The sequence below is a fragment of the Nilaparvata lugens genome, chromosome X (genome assembly GCF_014356525.2).
Source record: "Nilaparvata lugens isolate BPH chromosome X, ASM1435652v1, whole genome shotgun sequence".
NCBI lineage: Eukaryota > Metazoa > Arthropoda > Insecta > Hemiptera > Delphacidae > Nilaparvata > Nilaparvata lugens.
The window spans coordinates 87084524-87108180 of record NC_052518.1 but is presented as its reverse complement, the minus strand read 5'-3'; the positions used below and the strand labels follow the sequence as shown (position 1 = coordinate 87108180).

Genomic DNA, 23657 nt, shown 5'->3' with positions numbered 1-23657 from the left:
TTCCATTCGTGGATGATTAGTCCGTGATTTATGGAGAATTATTTCCATCATGGAGGTGCAGTGAAACCGAATTTTATAAGACTGAGCGTCAAACGAGAGTGAATAAAAATAAAACCGATACATTAATATGTTATTCGCTCTGAATTTCTACTAATCACGATGAAAAAAGAGTCTATCAAATATTGCAGTACTTCAACCTGCAATTAACGAACCACTCGACCAGATTTATCTCATTAAATTGAACGTATTTTTTGGAATTATCCTTGTGACACGTTTCACATAAAATTTACCGCGTTTATTGATATTCGTCTCTCAATTTCATTGAACAATATAATAATTGACGGAAAACCTCAGGCGAGTTTAATTATTCAAAATAAAGCTCATTTATGTCAATCTCTCTACCCAATCAACGGAAACTTTCCTGGTTGGGTTTTGCTTTTCAGTGGACTATCAATATCATCCAAAAAGTTCCCTTATAAGAGTATGCGTTTTTAAGATGAGTTGTGTGAAGTGAGAATCTTTCAGAAAATTGCTTCGAATAAATTATTGCCACAGGAACGAAGAACATGAGAATTTTTGAGTCGATTATTAATTGATCATCTTAAGAATTCCTTAATACTATGCACTTACTGGTTTTGAATATTCATGATAAACAAAGCTCATATTTCCATTCCACCTCATCGTCTCAGGCCAGACTTATTTTGTTGTACTGTCTTTATCAAATCAAATCATTATGGTCTGCTGTTTTCTCGAGCACTTTAGCCCACACACTATTCTTTCACAACCGCCAACGTGAACTTTTCTCATGACTAAACCACCGTATTCTATCCTCAACATCCTCTCAAAACAATTCTTCCGTTTCAACATTTTTCCTTGAAGCTCATATTCTCCATGAATTATCTGTTATGCGTAGGTTTTGTTCACTGGTCTGTGAGCAGAGTTCATTCTCAAGTATTTTCAGATGGGACCATAGTAGTCTGGAGTCTTGAGTGGAGCTGATAACACGGACATTTTCTAAAACAATACGTACTGAGAGTACTTGTTGAAAGTCTGAGAGGGATGCTTTCGTCTGAGCTCTATGATTTTATTCAAAGTAGATTCTTTTCCTTTCTGAAGGACCCAGTCAATACGCATATATAGTCTGAAGTACTATTTTCCTCATGCAACGCCACAGCATAGAAACCGCCTGACCCTCTTCAAAACCCTCTCATTCGAATTCTCAGTGAATTTGAGTTGATTCAGTTTCAACATATGAGTGAACTCAACCATGCAGAGATATAAAATACTGTCAACATACCTCCTGCGAGTATCTTTGATTAATTACATAAATATAAAATACTGTCAACATACCTCCTGCGAGTATCTTTGATTAATTACATAAATATAAAATACTGTCAACATACCTCCTGCGAGTATCTTTGATTAATTACATAAATATAAAATACTGTCAACATACCTCCTGCGAGTATCTTTGATTAATACATAAATATAAAATACTGTCAACATACCTCCTGCGAGTATCTTTGATTAATTACATAAATATAAAATACTGTCAACATACCTCCTGCGAGTATCTTTGATTAATTACATAAATATAAAATACTGTCAACATACCTCCTGCGAGTATCTTTGATTAATTACATAAATATAAAATACTGTCAACATACCTCCTGCGAGTATCTTTGATTAATTACATAAATATAAAATACTGTCAACATACCTCCTGCGAGTATCTTTGATTAATTACATAAATATAAAATACTGTCAACATACCTCCTGCGAGTATCTTTGATTAATACATAAATATAAAATACTGTCAACATACCTCCTGCGAGTATCTCTGATTAATTACATTCTCGGACTGGAATTCTCGTTGAAATTGCATCATGAGATCTGAACTCTGTTTGAGGAACACTTACATAATGAATACTTCAAATTTTTTTTTACTTTTGGTGATGGAAAACAATCAGTCAAATATTATTGAGGATGTGCGTCGGGCTTTTGAAAACCTTTTACTGGTAATATTTTTCAATTTTTTTTCATACTATCAATTTACAAGAATGAAATTTATTCCTAAGCGAAATTTTTTCCTATCACTACTTTTAGAGATATGAGTGTTCAGAGTTGAAATTTTCAATTTAGAATTATATATTATATTACATAACTCATGAAATTCCAAGGATGCATTCTTAAGATGATCGTTTATCAAATGACGTAGCTTGATCAAATTCTCAGGATATACATTTCACCGGAATTTTTAAAATAATTATAAAATAGCTTGAAATCTATTATATTTTGACCGAGTGATTTTGGAAAAATACATAAATACCTTCGTTTTTTGTTGTTTATTTTTCTTCGCTGCTTCATTTAAATTGCATTATTTTTATATTATTAGTCTACAATTTTTTATTTTTATTTATTGTTATTGATTGTTCATTACATGCTCTTAGTTGCTGTCAAACAGCTTTTTTTAACAAAACATGCTTCTGATAACACAACATGCATTACGAGAATGTGTGTACACACATGCTCAACACACCTGTCCTGTTTTAAGTGGCCACCCCAATGTTCAGAAATTTATTTCTGAGGAAATAAACGTCACCTCAAGGCAAAGCGAACTGAAGGCAAGGCAAAGGAAAACAAATAGTCATCATTTTCTTAATAAGAAATAATTTGAGTTTTTTTTCAAGTGCATAATACTTGTTATTCAACGCATTAGGTGAAAATAGTGGCACTATGGACCTGCAGCCTGCCAATGTTACGATAGTAGCAAAGAGAGCCAAGTTATCATCACTTTCCTGACCACTACACTACGGTACCCAATATTGAATAATAATTATTGCAGAATATCATTATTGATACTCAGCAGCAAAGTGGGACAACATACATGCATGGTAAGAGGCAAGTTTGGAGTGCAGTCAAGAGTGGACCCAAAGCAGTTATCGTTTATTTTCTAAACAAAACTGATACTACAGAAACTTTAACTTGGTAACGACAGTCTATTTTATTAGGATCGATAGAGTGCTCGATCGAGGTGGATAATAGTATTACTGACTCAATATCGTCTGTCAATTTTTGGAAAATGTGTTCATCAAGTTCGTAGTACTAGTATACTACCCTAGTAGGTTATAGATAGATAGATAGATAAATGACTTTTATTTACACTTTACAATAAAAGTGATGTGGGCGAAATTGTGGCAATAGAAGCCCCCTCTTCCATTTAACCCACGATGATACATAGTGGGTTAAATGTATCGAGTTACATAAAAATAATAATATACATTACAATTTGAAATTGAATGATAATTAAAAATTATAAGGAAACAACTAAATTAATTCGCTACAAATTGAATAAATTAAGAGGAAAAAAGAGAAAACTAAAAGCAAGAAATCTTAATAATGAATAAAGAGTTAGTGTAATAGTGTTATAAAGAGTTGTGGGAATTGAAGAATGATTAATTTATATTTCTTAAAATGGTATTTAAACTTTCGGATATCAAATAAATATCTAGTGAATTTGTTACCTTTTCATTGTTCAGAATTAGATTAATAGTTTATTCAATCTGAATTTTGATAGACATTGATGTATTCTAAGAGAAATTGATCATGATCTCAAAACCTTGTCAACTATGTATGCATTGCAAATTAGCAATTTGCAAATTGCTTTCCATACGCATTTTTTCATCGCCCTTAATTGGTTTATAGGATTTCAGTGGTTAAAGCAGGCTTGGGAAAATAGGTTACACAAACAACACCACATTCACTCGTTCATTTGATTTTTAATCTCGCCTCTCACTTTGTTCAACCTTGTACCTATCTTCCATCCTCTACCTTTGAGCAGGTTCTCTAGCAAGTCCACGTTAATCATTGCCACTGAGCCGTATGATACGCATGGTTTACCACTTTTGACTTGGAAAATATTCGTCGATACGTTACTAAAAAGGAAACGATCCCAGTGTTTTTCGTGTGATATTTTGATACTGACAGGCTCATCGTGAATAGCTGATCCTCAGTTGAACGGCTCTCATTTTTGCTTTTGCATGCTGATGTTGACTTGAACTGGAAGCAAAATTTTCCACCAACATTCGAATAATATGGTAGTAAAGCTAAATTATTATCATTCCTCAAAAATCACCACTGCTACACAAATAACCAATACTATCATAGTGAGAAATTACAGGTACCAGTACTCCTAAGTAAGACCTTTGTGAGAGCAATAATGATAAATGTCAATATGAAGTTATCAATTGAAAGAAAAATTGAAAAGAGTGGATTAATATGAATCATATCTGAATAATCGCTTGTGAGCAATGCTTAAAGCTTTAGTGTTTCCAGTGCTCCGAGAATAGCTTTCAACTAAGAAGCTTATCCGCTTCATCCAACAAAACTGAGTATTTATCACTCGAATTTTATCATTCCATGCACAAACATGAACATATTCAAACCTTTTTATTGATCAAAAATACAAAAATGGGTTTGGAGTTTATCACTAAAATTTGTTTCAAAATCACTTAATCGTCACCATAAAATCGACGAAAGGATTCAACCGGATTTCCACTCAAGATACAAATAATATGACGGTGTTAGATCAATGAAAGAATACATACTTCGAGCACTCTTCACTCTTGATTGAACATAATTCAGATTATAATATAAATTAAAAATCAAAAGTACAAAACTTACGGAAACAAATCACTCATCCAATCATCTTCCAATCGTTAGACGATAGGATTATATTGATAGTATAGATCGAAATGTAAATATGATATCAATATTGAGCTACTGTTCGATATTCGATATTCAACAGACGAGAAAAACTAGTTCTACAAGATAACCTTCACGGAAATCCCACATTCACATTCATCCCAGCTATACAACTAATAACGGAACAGTAAATTATTTTCTTTCTAAGAATTTCGAAACAAAACATAGCTCACTCTTATTTCGAATGATTGTCATGTTTATAGATATGGGAGCTTTTCCCACAATCAGGAGCAAATGTTTGTCATCATTTCCGGTACAGTACTGTACTGGAAATCGTTTGAAATCACAACTTTAAGCTTTATGCATTCGTAGCTATGGAGCAATATTTAACTATTTTAACTAATTACAAAAGTGGAACTAGCAAAAACTGACTAAAATTCGTACTAAAAACTGATTTGAGAATTCGTGTTATAGTGCGACTTAATGTTAAAGTAGTAACGTAAAGGAGAAGTCACTCCAGCTTGCTGAGTAAATTTGAACAATGACCAATCTCGCATCAACTTTTCTTCAAAATTTATCATGTTATTCCAAGTTTTCTCTAAAATTAGAAAAATTTAAAACACTTGATTTATTTCCACATTCAGATTAGAAGTTTCTCTTTACTGATCCAATTGACTTGAAAAGCCGATAGGATGAATGTGTCTTGAGAGGCATGACTTCTGAAAGAGACTCCAGTCAAGTCACGACCGGCATTTCAGTAAGCTTTGATTATTTAGGCTAAAGGCGCAAACAATCGAGTGATCCAGCTGGATAAGCCCTAGCTACACATTGTAGATAAGACAGAGGAAACAGGGTTTGAGATGTGTTGTCTCAGTAACTATATAAGAAGCTCAGTGACGAAGTGCGAAGTGCGAGTGGAGAGTGCAAGTCGGCAGTAAAATATATAGATATTTCATGTATGATAATATTATATATATATATATATATAATATTGTGATACACTATGTAGTGATTGTGATGTTGATGTTTTGAGATAAGGACTATATTTTGAATGTTTAAGGAGGCTCAAAGGAACAATCTTTCATGTTTCAAGGTTCAATCTTTCTGTATCAAAACCACCAAACCTATTATTCATCCTATATCAAAGTTAACCAACTTATCAGTCTCCAAAAACAAGCTTTTGGGTTCAATGTTGAGTTTTTTCTCACAGAAATACTTTCGGTAAACCTACTTTATCGTGCAGCACATGACATTGTATAAGTTTGTATTAGTGTATAAGTTTGTATGAGAGATTTTATCATTCCGAAATAGAGTTTCATAGAGTATCATAAAAATGTCTTGAAAAATTTTATCTGTCCTACTCATTCATAACTCTATATCTACTATAATTCTATCTAGGTAGACTTCTTAATCATACAGTCAATACACACATACAAACATACATATAAATGCTTCAAATTTGTAACAGCAGAGATAAATGAAATTTGGTATAGCATTCAATGAGGTTGGAATTGAGATTCATCCATATAGAGAGATTGATTGTTGTTAGAAGCAATATTGCATTTGGAGATTAGAAAATGAATATTGGGGCTGCAATAGTCCAAAATAGTTCTTAGATTAAACATGCAAATAAAGTAATATATTATTAAAATTTATTGGATAACATAGCACTCCAACATTTCTAACAGGGTTTTTATTGACCAATCTAGCAGTTCAACAATAGCATAATAATAACTGTTTCAAGTAATGAAAATTTTCAGTACAAAAATTATAATAATTTTGTTAAAGTGAAGTAGAACATAAACTAATACTAAACTTGGAATTGAGGTAACGGTAAGTTCACGTGGGTATATACATCTGCTAATCTCTTTCTAAAGAGATGTTGACTCTACTGTCTGATATTCTGATGCATCATGTACGTCACTTCAACTACTGACCCACTCACATTATAAAATATAAATCAAAACACGTGCATTATCCATTAATAAACATTATTCCTCTACTCATATTGGTCGATTTTTGATCTAATAAAGATACATTGAAAATTATCATAGAATTTCAGATCGTTCCATGTCGGTTTTGGCTAGTACTATTCTCATATGAGTTATAGACAATGAATTGAGTAATGTACTTTATTTGTAGCTCTGTAAATCAAATCCGATCTTCAACTAAAATAGGAGTACGCAGAATGACAGGATTAATTAATTGATGAAGATTCATCGGATTTGTTATATATGCATAATGTACCCGCTGGCTACTTAAAAACTATAACAAAGGAACACATTGAAATATCTGAATAGGGAAAATTCAAATTCAATGTGAATAAATGAATAGATGATCATGCCAAATCCACAACATTAATTTCAAGTGAAGTCCCACCCACACAACACTTTGCTCTGAGAACACAGGTACACACACACACACACACACACACACACACACACACACACACACACACACACACACACACACACACACAAAATCAATTCTATTTATGAGAACTTCTGTATGTTGCATTAAACTTTCGTTCTGTATGATTGTGCATTGGAAGTAAATGGAAAAAGAAGCGGATGTTTGTTATGGTAACCGATGAAAATATCAGAAGCACAAGGTAATCCAGTGATACGTTACTTGTATGTATTCTTTGTTACAATACATACATTACATCATAATCGGCATACGTTATTACAGTTGAGGTCAGTGATACGATTTGCTTATCAGTATTATCCTGCAAATATTAGGTTCTATTCGAAGAGCTATAAGCGCAATTGTGGAAGGAATGTAATCATATCAAATGATAAATTGTGAATATGGTCTTAACTTATTTGGATTACTGCTGATGTTATGTAGAAAGGAAAGATATAGATTGGTGGTTCATTTCATACTTATCAGCTGCATTTCAATTTTATTCTCATCTCTCACTCTAATTATTTTCTATCTCATTCAATTTATTAAATAATACTTGGAAAAATAAATATCTGACTGGGAAATTGATTTGAAATCAGCATTCATATTACCACATCATGATCCACGACGATTCGACCAACAAATTGATACTCTTTCTCATAATATCTTACTCTAATACTTGAAGTAGTATTCATTCTATGTAGAGTAATTATCCCATATTCGTTTATCGCCAGATCTGATGTAATGGCATTAGAGATGAACTCACTCTTTAACATTATGTAGCATCTTTCAGGTTTCTTGAGAGCATAATATACACGTTTTGCTTTATTGAAGCTGAAAACCACCAAGGTTTAAAAGGAATTTTCCCAGAAGAATTCTTCTTGGAAGACTCAATGCTATTGTTGGAAGCTTTTGTGTTTCATTTTCCACAAAATCCATTCACAAACCGGAGTGGGAAAGCGCAAATTTCTGTCCCGCTTTGTATTAAAAAAATCTGTCTTCTCGTTACAGAAAATTTCTTTCCAAATTTTTCAATGGATTAAAAGTTTATAAATTATTAAAGAGATTTCAATAAAATGACAAAATGAAATCCAAAATTATTCGAAAGATTATCATATTTCTCCTAGAGTTAGTGATTCTGGACTCATGTACCATTTTTCTTATTCATTCCATGTCTCTCATTTTATCAGAGCAGTCCAAAAATATATTCACTCTTAGACCGGAAATATTTAACTTTACAGGATAGGTGAAACAATTACTACATACTTCCATTCAATGTTTCAAAATGTACTTACAATTAGATTTGTATCGGAATATCAAACTACAATGCCAAGTAAGATTCATAGCTGTACGTTATTTTGTTGTTCACATTCACTGTCAATTAGTGTTTACATTATTTTGGACTTCTCTCTGTATCAACATCATCTGTCATTATTACCATAGAATGTATAATGTCAAGTGCATTCTGTAATATAATCATTCATACATTTTATATGAGTTCTTTGAATAATTTTCAAATTAATGAATGAATAATCAATTATAAATTATTGAATTTCTTTCAACAACACAATTCTAGAACGTGGATATTCTACTTGGATGTGGTTCCTCTTGTGACGACAGAAACTATTCAGAGCCTACAAACTTGCATCGGTATGATTTGATGGTCTGTGCTTACGTCACTGCTTCAAGATCTGAATATTGATCATGTGCTCAAATTTTCGAGTGATTGATATGACAAAGGCACTGCTACTGACCAACAGCATGTCTAGTAGCATATTCTCCGTGTACATACTCGCTGCTCCACTGCATACTTGGTAGATTGATTTGATAGGTACTGTAATGAAACTGTCCTGCACACACCACTCACCTCATCTTTCATCAGCTAGGCAGCTTCCAAGAAACAGGCCATTCAATATTAGCAGTTAATTTAATCAACTTGAAAGTTGATTGATATGCAAGCCTGACTATGTAGAGTGACAGATGTGCATTAACCATCAATGTTGATAAACCCATTTGTTGCCAGCACTCGAAACAGTGTTCTATCTGCTAATGTGGAGTTGGTAACTCCAGAGTAGGTCTTAATTAACATTATGATGGGTGCTCATGCGCATCTCATACGCGTACTGTTATATCATGATTCACTTTATACAGTAAATATGAATAATAACACTTAAGATTCTCATTCAATCATTGCTGACAGTCTAAAATGGATCTCTCTTTAGCAATATAAATGTCACAGTCTCACATGTCAAATGTGCCAACAAGTTCAACTTGATTGAATAGAGCTGTTCGTGAAAAGCATGGAGCTAAATAGCTCTTAAATTAAAACAAGGGGTTCTGAGAATCCTCTACTGTCAAAATCCACTCAACATCTTACTTAATCATCTTCAGCATAATGTGTTGCCTATCTAAATTCAACCTCGAATTGAATACTGTATTTGATGAAGAACAAATCCTCACAACAGTCCTAAATTGAATAAAAATTTATATAATTTCAGATGAAATGTAATAAAGTACTTTCAGATTCAGAACTTTTATCAGACATAATATTGAAGAATTGTTCAATGTTGAAATATATTAATCATATCAAGTGAATCCTCATCAAAAGACATCTTCACATGAGCAGTGTATTGGTTGATGCGAAGCATTTTGATTCAGGTCAAAAAATATGAAAGGAGTGGATTAGGACTTGAGAGTGAAGATGTTTTCCCTTTGAATCACTTCAAAATTCATTTAGTTTCAGTTTGATATAATAATTCTCAATTACTGGAATATAATGATGAATTAGAATTTCATGTATGATTATCTATCATTTTGACGATAAAAAAGGAGAAACGCGGCTACCTTTCAGTTGCTTCCACACATTTACATATTCAGTGAGACTACTGAAGTGATCGTGGTGACGAAAAGCTCCGACTTTAAGGAATACGATTCAACACACGAACCTAATAGTTGAAAACGTTATAAATTTTCCAAAATGAGTTGAATTTCTCGAACAAGGCTTGAATAATACATTGAGGAAAAACTGATCTCAAGAGTCTACTCCTTTGAACAATTCGCAACATAATATCTCTCTGGCCTGTCATGATGCAACGAAATTATTAAAGTCGTAGTAGGTTGTAACCTTTAATAGTGACACACCCTGGGGACATTTCACCGTGAACACTTTGTGAAGCGTACTCGTCTGCTTAGCTAATGCTACACATGCTTCTTAATCAAATGATGTGTCACGTGCTATTTTGGGGCACAAAGAAGCATTTAGCCAGTACAACTGCTAACGCTGGTGGAGAGAAACTTGATTATTGGTTCTGCTTCAAAAAAAAAAACAATCAAGTTGCACCAAGTTAACCCATCTAATGTTCTTAGTAAACGCTGAATACTGTAACTAGTATACAGTAATAGCTGATTATCATCAATAGCTGAGAATGGTATCATCACCAGCATAGTATAGTCAACCAGTATCACCGAATACTTCAGTAATCGAGAATGTAACTTGTTCATGATTACATGACCTAATTATATTTATTGTTTCATTCGACAGACCTCAGATTTATTAAACAACTTGAAGAACATGAGAAACTTTTTTTTGAGCTGAAGCAACAGAAAAGCCGAAGAAAAGGACAATAACCACGAATAGATCTTCTTCATGATGAAATGTCTGAATTTATCTATTGTTTCATAATTATTGGGTAGTCATCAGGAGCAACTTGAAGACAACTTTTAACAACTTTGAAGGCATGGAAAGACCTCTATTTGAGCTGAAGAATTATTTTTCAAATCAGAAGGAGTTTTAATCATACAAGGAGTACTTCATCATATCTCTTATGATAGAAGAACATGTCATAGTTATTTAATGGAAGTGGAAAACTTTCAGTTCATAGAAAACTAACAATGGTTAAAAGCAATAATATAAATTATTGATTAGTGAAAAACTTTAACTGTTTAGAATGGAACTGTTATATGGATAATTTCATATTGTTTTCTCTATCCTTTTCAGTATTCTCGTGTGTAATTTTATTGTTCAGATGTAGGCTAACCAGAAATATTAGCATTAGAGGTATTGTGACATTCAAACTACATTGTTATCTTCTTATTCACTCCCCATTGCATTCAAACTGATTAAACTGTTATTTGTATTATTTTTAATGCCTTGAACGTTTTTGCAGGTGAATTGTGGACGACGGTGTACGTGGCATTTTGCCGACGTTTGTAATCATCGATTCCATCCAGGAGGTCCAATATCATCCATTACCTCGACTTCCCGTCTCCTAATTGGGGAATCTGTTCGCATATCCTCTATATCGACAATAACCCTGATATAGAGAATACTTGGTTCTGGAAGCATACATCAACAACACTCTTTGTACGCTTATCGATACCCAGAAGTAGTTTCCTTAAAGAGTTTTATACTGCAATAGCTGCAATAGTTTTTGTAAGAGATCATAGATCAGAAGATATTCACTCCATTCAGAAAGGAGTGGAAACGACTATCGATATCTCCAACGAAGACTAAACACGCTTGATTAATTATTTTACTTATTTTTCTATCTCTCCAACCACAGACAATCATAACAGATCCCTCAGGTTCTCTTACACTCCTACAATTACGAATTTCTCAGGATTTTGAATACATCCTTAGAACCAAGGAATTCTAAATAATTATTCTCTTATCAACAAACAGGGTTTTTTCAGAAAGTATTTATAATATCCTTGGAAACCTTTCCATTGATCTAATAACAAACTTTGTGAGAGCTATCGGCTCTAGTTGATTACGTCAATAGTTGAATTTAGGAAAGCGCGAGCTTTCCTGTTTTCATTGTAGGAAGTCTAGAAAGGCCTAACCATGAAGAGAATAATTATCTCGGTGCCCAAGAGCCGCCAGCACGATCATAGGGATAGGGATCATAGGGATAGGGATCATAGGGATAGGGATCATAGGGATAGGGATCATAGGGATAGGGATCATAGGGATAGGGATCATAGGGCGGAGATGCCGATGTCATATAGCCCTGCTGGGCACGGCACCCCCAAGTCCCGTGCCTCATCTTCCCCCCGGTCCTATCATGCCCCACCCTCACCCCGGTCCCATCATGCCCCACCCTCACCCCGGTCCCATCATGCCCCATCTTCACCCCGGTCCCATCATGCCCCATCTTCCCCCCGGTCCTATCATGCCCCATCCTCACCCCGTGGGGGATCCTCTGCCTCGTCAAACTACCCCCCCACCTCGCCGTCAACTCGCAGCAGATCGAGCCGCCGCTGGAGCAGCCAAGCCTCCTCCCCTTCTAGCAGCTCTGGTGCCCAATACTTCAAATTCCCCCCTTCTTCTTCTTCGATGACTCCATCTAGCACCTTCCAATCGGACATGTCCAGGCGGCGCTCAGCCTCTGATCTGTTAGCTGAGGATGAGAGGGAAACCCTCACCACCTGCACTGGCACCGACATCGAAACCCAAGCAACTTACTTGTCAAGACCTTCATCTCCTGCTAGAGGTCTCGCTTTCTTGGCATCGTGACGCAACTCTTCCGCCAATGTGTCCAATGAAGATCTGGCTCCCCTGCAGAACTTTCAGAACACTTCAAGAGGCCAACAGAGAAGGACATCCAATTTCCTGGAGCTGCCTGGTGAGTGCAATCATTATGAATCTCTTCCTTGAATAACAATGCTTAATAAGGCAAAAATCATTGTCTGTTCTAATAAGTTGACTGCTGTTTAGCTGGAGAAACAACTTGGTACTCTCCAAATCATGAAATATGTTTAATGAAAATATTTGCTCGACATTATATCCATACTGGTCAAGAGATTAAAGAATGCATATGGAGCATGAACGACCCCACACTGTATAAACTCAGGGGTTGTTTTTAACACAATATTTTTTTTCTTTTTTCAGTTTTATCTATTGTAATTAATGTATTTTTTGTAAGAATAAATTTCAATTTGAAATAAAATCGAAAATTTCAATTTCAATGTATTTGTACTAAAATACATTTTTCATGAATGACTATAATATGATGTTAATAGAAGATAAGTCATGCTCTGATAAAAATTATAGTTGACTACTAATTATTTTGAAAATAATCACCAAACAAAATTTCAGATTAATTGCTGTTAAATTCAATGTTGGAATTACGTTCTGCAATTATTCTATATCCATTGACATATTTGACTAAATGCGATTTCTCATTTATTTCCGTCTGTCTACTAGCAAATCATTTGTGACTCTCAAAATTATCGAACATGAATTTCACACTCAAAGTGGGAATTCTACACTCAATTACATTGAATCCCTTCCTGACGTTTTCAATCCTCTCATAAGATTTTGTGAAATTAACGCTCTTCAATATTTTTACATTTTTTCGGAATGGTCAGCGGCTAACTTATACAAATCAGATGAAAAGTTATTTCTTACTTCAATTGAATAATTTTGCTCGCTTTTGTGTACCCTATTCTGAAATAGCTGTTAATGGCAGAAATCATAAGCCTATAATAAACATGGAATCTTACAGAATTTATTACAATTGGAATGATAAAGGAGGGAATAAATATAACAATTTGGGTTTAGTCAAAGTCGACATTTAGTGAACAGTCTTTGGTGGGTTCCAAAACTGTAAGAAGTGGTTTTAGAAACTCCTCATAACTGGAAAATGTGAAAAATAATTATTTTCTAGGCATAATGTGGAATGCAAAACGGGAAAACAGTCGAGAAATATGATAGAATTGTCAACATTAGGCAAAGAAATTGTGAATTTTACATCTGGATTAGACGGGAATGCTCTTTCCAACAATATATAGAGAGGAATATAAATTAATAATTTGCAATGCACTGGGAAGCCGTCAAGAAAAAACGATAATAGCAAGCTGGAAAATACCTACTTTGCTACTTAATATTGAATGAGAGGATGAAAAAGTGGATAGGACGGAGGAGAGCCCCTAAATTGAAAAACGTCCGCTGAGTGATGTCTTACAGATATTAAAAAGCCGTCTCTAAAAGAGATATTCGCGACCTTTTAAATACATGTCGGTCCATTATTATTCAATTAATACTGACTGGAAAGTATTATTAAATGGTCATGTCTGATATTTTGTCAACACATTCATTTGGGGGGCTTATTGATGAACGATTTTCAAAAGGAATTCATACCAAGTTTGGTATAATAATGGTAATACTATTGACGCAAACTTTCAAATCTTTGTATAAAGATGAACCATTTCTCGAGACAGGCCTAGCCTAATGTGGAGTGCACTAGTTTATTTTTTATTCAGTTATTTTTTTGTAAGTGAAAGTGTACAATGAAGTGAATAAAGTAATCTGATTGTGTTGCAACCAATAGCAGGAACTGATTAAGACGATTAGTCTTTGGTGAAGGCATACAAACGGATCTTGGCTCAAGTTCTTTTTCGAAAATTGTTTATCAATAAGATCCTCACTCCTTAAATTGTATGCGCCACCAAAAAGAGCCAATAACGCTGATATCAAAGTAGATTTTTATCGTGGAAATTTTGGATAAATTGCTTGGGGCATGGAATGGACGTTATGAAATAATTATCGAATTGGAAAATCAATGAATAAGTTATGGCAAAACGTATTATATTAACGACAAAATATGAATCATCTATTGTACTGCTATTTAATTTATTTATACTGTACTTGCTCTGCCCTCATCACTCAACGAATACCGGAAGTATCCAAAAGTTTTAGACTCCTTATTCAACCCTCTATTGAGCATGTTTGATTTTTGTAAATAATTTAAAACTCCAAATTAATCCTCAGGAGTAGCCATTTCCGACAGGGTTACATTCCAATCATATAGGCTTCGAACGGAAGCTGATACCTCTAGTCTTCTCAAAAGTTTCTTTATCCGCAGTTTCAAGTGAACTCCACTTTACGGGGATCTGAACAATAAATATTTCAGTCCTCTTCAAAGACTTTGCAGCCAAAGTTATATCTCTTTCACTGGGATCAAACATGTTCCCTGACTGCGGTAATAACTCAATTAAAACAGCTCAAGGAAACTTTCAATTTCCGACCAATAGCTGCAACCTGCAAGTTAACTCAACTAGAAGATTCAGTAATAAACTTGTAAGAAACGTGGTGATGTTTTAAATGTTTAAGAGTTTCAAAGTCTTCGCACGTATTGATTGATAACGCTTTTAGTCTCCTGCACAAAGTGACCTGGCATCTGCATCAACTTACTTGAAAAGTCAAGAACCTTAATCAAGAGAACGATTACTTAAACGATTATTTGGAACGCAATTTCATCTTTAGAATACGGATTATCAGAAATATCACTGAGTTAATGTTATTTCAAACAAATTGAGATTGGAATGTGTGTTATCATAATGCGACGATCTTTATATAATAAGTATGTACGTTAGAATGATATATATCGTTGGTTAAGAGTTACATCATTACCACGACTAAATGATAAGTTTTACCGTCACAACTGACCTGAGGAAATAATCTGAAAACAAATTAGAGAATCAAATATATACAATCTGCGTAACAACGGCGATCGGAACTTTAGGACCATGTACTTTGCCACCAACAAGGAAAAGAGGTATTTTGCCACCAAGTGTAGGGTCTCTTCCTGCAAGATGATTAGCAAACAATAGTTCACTCACTTCTTTCACTGTATGATTAATTTTTAGAATATGTCCAAGTACTAAGTAGATGAACAATCTGATTTCAGTACAAAATTTTTTAGAATTTCTCTGAATGAAATAGCGGAATAATTCAACTTGAAAATCTGGGTAAATGAAGAAATGGATATATAAAGTATATAACATATAAAGTACATATATAAAGTATAAACAGTTCTATTCGAGCAGTCGTCGTGAACGGATGGTTCTATCGCTACCGTTATCAGCTTGATAGCCGTCCAAGTAGACTCCGGCATTAACAGCATTATAACAACGTTTCAACTAACCTTCTAGAATTCTTTAACTCTATCCATTTAATTACAAACCCAGTTGAAAATGAGTAATAAGTGTGATGAATGTGAAATCGAAGTAGATTCGAAAGATTGTATCGAGTGCTCCGTTTGTGAGAATATTTATCATCCGACGTGCACGCGTATTAAAACAATGAAAAACTTTCGTAAACTGGATAAGAAAAAACCATGGAAGTGTGATCATTGTGTTTCGCAAACAAGTGATGCCAATGAGGGGAATCTTGAACAACGCATAGTTACCTCTCTGAAGGAATTTATTGACGCCAAATTTGCGGCCTTTAGTGAGGAACTTGTCTCCTTAACGACGATAGTGAGAAAAAACGATGACTCTATTAAAGCACTGCAAGCTGATAACATAAAATTAAAAAAAGAGTGTGAATTTTTGAGTCGTGAAAACCAATTGCGTCGAAGAGAGATTGAGGAGCTTCAACAGAGATCGCGCATTGATAATCTGGAAATTTCCGGTGTTCCAACCACAGCTAATGAAAATGTGTACGAGATTTTGAAGTGTATTGCGACGGTCATCAATGTTCCATTCAGAGACGATGATATATCAATTGCACATCGAGTCCCGACAGCAAAGGGTAAGATTGAACCAATAATCTGTAAATTCACCACTCGTAAATGTAAATTGAACTGGTTACTTGCTGCTAAAAAAACAAGGAATAACCTGGTGACCACGGACTTGAATGCTAGACTGCCTCGTGGTAATTTCTATATAAATGAACACTTAACAACGGCGAATAAAATGTTGTTAGGGAAAGCGAGATTTCTAAAGAGGGAGGGCAAATTGAAATTCGTGTGGGTGAAGGATGGAAAAATCCTCATACGTCAAACCCAGGACTCACCAGCAAAGAGGGTTGCCAGTGATGAGGACTTAAAAACTTTTGAATAAGGGTAAAAAACCAACAAGCTGAATATGTAACATAAACTGAGCATAGATTTTTTTTTTAATTATTATCCTTTGTAATATTTCATTTTTAGCTAGGTGATTAGTCAGGTTAATTTTGGTTTTGGATTCATTGTATTTTAGTGGAAAAGAAAGATCATCATCATCATCTTTAGTGTGCTTATTGTTGGATATGGATTTATTTCAACAAGAATACTATTATTTTTCAACACTATTATCTATATTTTCTTTACTTATTTTCTTCTTTTAACATTCTGAATTTCTCCATAACGATTATTTTTGAGTCAAAAAATGAAAAAAATGGTTATTTGAGCAGAATAATATTGAGCTAGGAATATTTCTCTTCTCAAGTTTACTTTTGTTCATTTTGATATAATTTAGGAAATTATTTTATTTATTTGGAGTTTGGCTCAACGCTTTTATTAATTTATTTAACTATCACTGAACTAGTAATACTAGCATAATGCTATCATGTTTATTCATCGTTATTATATCTATCGTTTTCTTCCTATAAAAATATTAGGAGCTCTTTCAGGATTACTTTAGAGTAATTAAATAAATAACGGAGCTGAACACTTTAGAAGCTCTGTATTTTTGCTCTAGTAATTATTTACAATACCATTTGATATTCTTAGATTATCCAGAAAATTTATTTTATTTGATAAAATAAAATTTTATTTGATCTGTAGTAAGAGATTATTGTCACATTCAATTGATCAAAGAAAATATACACCTTCTGTGACGATGTTCTGATTATACAATTGAATACCAGTATATAGTATTATTATGTTATCGATAATAACTCATCTCTTTTATTTCAATCTTTTTATTCTCTTATTTGAATTTTCTACAACTATCCTATTGGGATTACGTTTGAGTAAATTAATATTAAATCTTCGGAACTGAACATTTGAACATAGAATATTGTTTTCTTGGAAATATTTTATTTTCTCTAGAAAAGGAATGATATCATTTTTCAATCGCTATTATTATTTTTCTGAGCTGGATTTTGAAGCACTGTATATTATTTTAAAAAAAATCATTTTATTTTTACTCTTTGATAATTCAAACAATTATTTTTTCGTAGTTTGGGTTTATTGATTTCACTGAATAACTCTTGGACTGGTAATTATTATCATGTATGCTATTCTCCTATAATTATCACTGCATTTACATTGTGTAGTTTTGTTTACTATTATCATTATTAGTATTGATATAATTATCATACCACTAGCCGGAGTCTACTGGCTCAACCTCGACTTCCATTTGAACAAGGGCAGTAACTGAATGAATGTGTTAGATGAATTGAGTGATTACAGACACGTTGGATGTGAGGAGTTTGATGAATGTGGTGTGTATGCTGACTATTTGAGAGAGAATGGCATGAATGCTTTAAGTATTATACATTTAAATATTAGGAGTTATCGGAAAAATTTTGATGATTTTATCATTCTTTTGGAATGCCTTAAACACAAATTTGATATAGTTATACTGACAGAAACCTGGTTGAGTCTTGATGAGAACATAACACATTTAGAGGAATACTGTAGTTTCCGTACATCAGTTAAATTCAATCAGAATGATGGAGTGTTGATTTATGTAAGATCTGAACTTAATGCGTCCTGTAAAGAGATTAATATTGGAGGAGTAAATTGTTTAGATTTGGAATGCTATAGAGATGGGCAGAAGTTTGGAGTTTTATGTGTTTATCGCTGTCAGGGCCTGGACTTGTCAAATTTTATCGGTGGACTTGAAGATAGGTATGATGATAGGAGAAATAGTTTTAACGACACCATCGAGATTATAGCCGGTGATATCAATTGTAATATTCTCTCAAATCAAATAAACAATATCAGTAACAGATACCTAGATGCGCTTTATGAGGCCGGTTTTGTTTCTTGTGTTAACGTTCCTACAAGGCGGACGGCCTTCGCTTCGACCTGCATTGACCATATTTTTGTCAAGCACGTTGATGCGGAGGCCCTCCGTCCAGCTGTTTTCCGTGCTGACATTACCGACCATTATGCGACATCAATACTAATTAAAAATAAGAACTACTCACCCAACATGAGACCTGCACCTCTCTATGCTTCCATTGACTACTTGAAATTATCAGAGACTGTTTCACGACAAAACTGGGATGATATAACCACAATAGATAGCGTCAATCAATGTACTGAATCCTTTATTAGAAAAATCAAAGAAGTACAAGATAGTTGTACTACTCACAAATCAAAAACCGTTAAATCTAAAAAAATAAAACCCTGGATCACCGATTCGCTTGTTAACTCCATTAAAAAAAGAAATAAATTGAGTAAGCTTGTTATCAGACAACCATTTAATTTGCAATTAAAATTATACTACAATAACTATAGAAAAACCTTGAACAGATCATTAAAAAATACAAAAATAGCTACTACAGGCAAAAATTACTATCCGCTACTAAACCCATATCATTTTGGAGAACTATTAATGAGATATCGGGTATTAATCCTCAAAATAACTCATTCCCAATTCAAAAATTTCTAAATGGTAATTATGCTAACCGGAACCCCCAGACAGAGAGTTGTTCTACCACCTTTGACATAACTAATAAATTCAATATTTTTTTTTCTAAAGTTGGAGAAGCTCTAGCAAATGTTATAAAAAATGAAAACCAAAATAATAACCCACTTCATATGAACTACCCGCCAATCAACTCGGTTTTTGTCTTGCAACAAGTAAGTGAGTTGGATGTGGAAAATTGCATTACAGAGCTGCGTGGTGGTTCTTCACCCGGCTGCGATGGTATACCAGCAAGTCTTTTGAAAAACAATATTAACTCTATTATAGTTCCCCTCCGACACATTATTAATAGAAGCTTCACTACGGGTACTTTTCCAGACGTTCTCAAGCTAGCAAAAGTCATTCCACTCTATAAATCTGGTGCCAAAGACGATTTGAATAATTTCAGACCAATCAGCCTTCTCAGCTTCATTTCTAAGGTTATTGAAAAATGTTTCAAGAAGCAATTCATCAAATATCTGAAGAATAATAACATACTAATAGATAACCAATTTGGGTTTAGGGATGACCGCAACTCTTCCAACTGTTTCTTCCAGCTCAGTGATTATTTGAGACAGGGCATAAATAATAACAAATATATCCTATTACTATTTATTGACCTGGCAAAGGCATTTGACTCTATTGATCATGATTTGCTGATAAATAAACTAACGGCCATAGGAATTACTGGTGTAGCACATGATTGGGTCAAAAGTTTTCTGTCGAACCGCCGCCAATTGGTATCCATTGGAGAAGTAGAAAGCAACGTACAAGACATTAGATATGGTGTGGTCCAAGGTAGCACCCTTGGTCCGATTCTATTCCTGGTTTACATCAATAATATCATTCAGGAAAATATGTCTGGGAAAATGATGCTTTTTGCTGACGACACCGCAATCTATTTTGAGGGGGACAGCTGGGAGCATGTCTACAGAATCGCTTCAAGTGAGCTGAGGCAATTGAAAAGTTGGTTCAATACAAATATACTCAGTATGAACACTAAAAAGACCAAATGTTTGCCTATTTTTCTACGTGACAGCCGTGCTCCTCCTACCAACATTAAACTGAGGGTTCATACATGCGGTGCTGATTGGTGTGACGATTGCAGCTGTGATGTGATAGAAACCGTGTATGATTACAAATACCTAGGTATATGCATAGATAGTCGACTGACATGGAGCACTCATGTTAGATATCTCAATAGTAGGTTGAGGAAGATGATTTATGTGTTCAGCCAGCTGAGGGGAATCTTAAGTATAAATCACCTGAGAACCGTTTATTTTGCATATGTCCAGTCTGTCTTGTCCTATGGTATTGTTTTATGGGGAGGTGCGCCCAAAACCTTACTAGATGAATTATCAGTCACCCAGAAAACAATTATAAAAGCTGGCCTTGGCCTTTGCAGAAGATTTCCATCTGATCAGTTGTTCCTGACTTTTGATGTTTTCAGAATTAGGCAACTCTTCATCAAGGCAGTTCTTTTGTACATGTTTAAGAATAAAATACACTTCAATTCAGAGTCCAATCACCCTCATTTTACTAGGCATGCGCGATTTCATCACTCGGGTCTCCCGCGTAACTTACGCTCAGTTTGCGACAGGAATATATCATTTCTGTGTCACACCATTATGAATAATATTCCTCATGAAATTAGTCAGCCTGGCATATATAAAATATCCAAATACAAAAAAATCGTCTCAAACTGGCTGAAGACTATGGATGTAGATCAATGTGAGCGGCTGCTACAATCTGCCTACCAACACTAAATTGGCCTACCTAATTTCCTCTTTCTTTCCCCCTTTCTCTCTTTGTCAACAGACTGTCAAGTGTAGACCCTTTTCTCATGGATATATCCCATGCCATTGCGATTGCTCCGTATTCAACGTGTCTGGGTGTGTGTGTGTGTGTGTGTGTGTGGTGTGTGTGTGTGTGTTATTAAATAACATATAATACTATCAGTAGAATAATAAATAATATACAGTTCTGAACTCATTGACCCACGAACAGGCCCATCAGGCCTATGTGGGCAATTATTATTTCACTATTAGGGTTTAGATTTGCTTTGCAGTGCAATTTTCTCAGATCTAAGGATAAACTATAATAGTCTAAAGCTCTCTATTTATAACACTATTAATAGATATCAACCTTTATTATTTCTTATAAAATGTATCACTATTATAATTTAATATAATTATTGTATTACTCCTTAGGTCATGAAGTTTTATTTTACACAATTGTTACGTTGTGCTGCTTGCATTTTGTGCCCTTTTTAAATATTGTAATCATGTATAATTTGGCGAAATAAACTCAATTCAATTCAATTCAATTCAATATTGAATACATATTTCATAAATAATTGAATGGACCTGCAACTGAATTTTTAATTCTATGTTGTGATCAAAGCCTTTGTGCTGAAGAACAATGTCCAACCACCTGTTGGAGACACATAATTCTACTTGCGTAGAGCCATCCTCTCTTATGTCGGAACCCTTTAGTCGCAAAAGTTGTTGGTCCCAAAAAGTGATCGTCGAAAAGTTCCTAGCACCATTAACAACATGGAACGCAACATAATATATTTCAAAATCAACGTATGTAAGGAGAAATTTTAATTCGGGAAGATCAAATCAAAAGTTTCTAGATTTCATTATAGGGATTGTAGTCTATTATCTGCATCAAAATGATGGAATACTAAATCAATAAGTTGAAATGAATAGTATTTATTCAACCAATATTATCACAAACTTTTGTCTAATACCCACTTGAATGATCTCGACAGCGGAATCATATTATCAGTATCAGAATTGTTGTCAGTTGCGGCATAATAATATTATCCTAGCTAGAGAGCTTCCACAACACTGATGTTTGAAATCATTGTTTTATCTGGCATCCGATAACGTGGAGCATTGCTACACAATAATCCTAGCATTATCGTAGGTCAGCGGATATTCAGATGATGTGGATTGGTTTGATCGGGCCTACTTATTGCATGATGTGTCGATAATTTTTTGAATAATCGTGTTGAAATTTGGGCTTAGAGTAGCCTAGTTGAGAGGACACGAGTAAGTGAGCATGTTTAATCCCTGAATGCGCGATCCAGATATGCAACTAATGAGTAGCTGACAGCATGAATCCTGTTATTTCATGTACTGCACTTTATCATGGATTAGAAGACCGGGCAAGGATAATGACAGCCTTCATCGAGTATGGTGCTGATGCCTAGTATGTTCGATAACTGATATGCGTTATTGATACCGCGAGCGTAATTCTGTGCCAGGAAGTGATAGATACATAATGATATTGAGTGTTTTGCCCGATATCAGATGTGTTGTTAGCATGATATACCAATTAAAAAGCATCAACAGTGAATTCAATGCTCATTGCGGCAGGCACTACCCACTCATTTCCAACATTTTCCATATAATTTATACACCGTTATTTTCATAATTATCTATAGGTTACTCGATGGAAATTCAAGACGCATTTTCCTTGTTGAAGCGGGGAAACTCTGGTTATTCGGATGAAGCGAATTGAAGTGTAATTGCAACCTGCACTCAACACACTTTTTCCCACCAACCAACGCTAATAACGTTTTCCTCAACAACTTCTTGAGTTTCCTAGTACCCTGCGGCATCACTCATTGTCTGAAATATTATAGAAATGTTTAGGTCGGAAATATACACTCCAATATCAAATTCCACAGAATAAATTTTCAGTCGACGTTTGCTTGTGAATAAGTTCTGCGAATAGTCAGACAATTCTGGGAATTGTTCTCGATGATAATATGGGAGAATGATTCACATCCAAACGGTTTAGATATTATTGTGAAATATTTCCCTGTTGGATCAAAAAGTTTGGAATCAACGTACTATATTGAATATCAACTCATTTTTGGGAATGGCTTGTGTTATAAATTATTTACCATACCGTGATTCCGGTGCTCAGTTCTTGAATAAACCAGACAAATCACTACCCACTCACAATCACTATCGAACATACTCACTCACAATGGAACATCAGGACTATCATGAGCAATGTACCACGATCTTGAATGCAAAAACCGCAAGTTGTCACCTTCTATTCATAATTGAAAATAATTGTTATAGTATTTGAAAATATAAAAGTTGCCGCCATTATGCCCAGTC

General features: G+C 34.3%; 1 protein-coding gene across 1 annotated transcript in view; it reads left to right on the top strand.

The window, feature by feature from the left end:
* Positions 1-23657, top strand: part of LOC111045153 (transcription initiation factor TFIID subunit 1) — a 182180-nt gene that overhangs the window by 71846 nt on the left and 86677 nt on the right. Inside the window, 1 exon segment of the mRNA XM_022330471.2 lies at positions 11277-12734. Coding sequence (XP_022186163.2) covers positions 11954-12734 — 781 coding nt within the window. The 5' untranslated portion in view covers positions 11277-11953.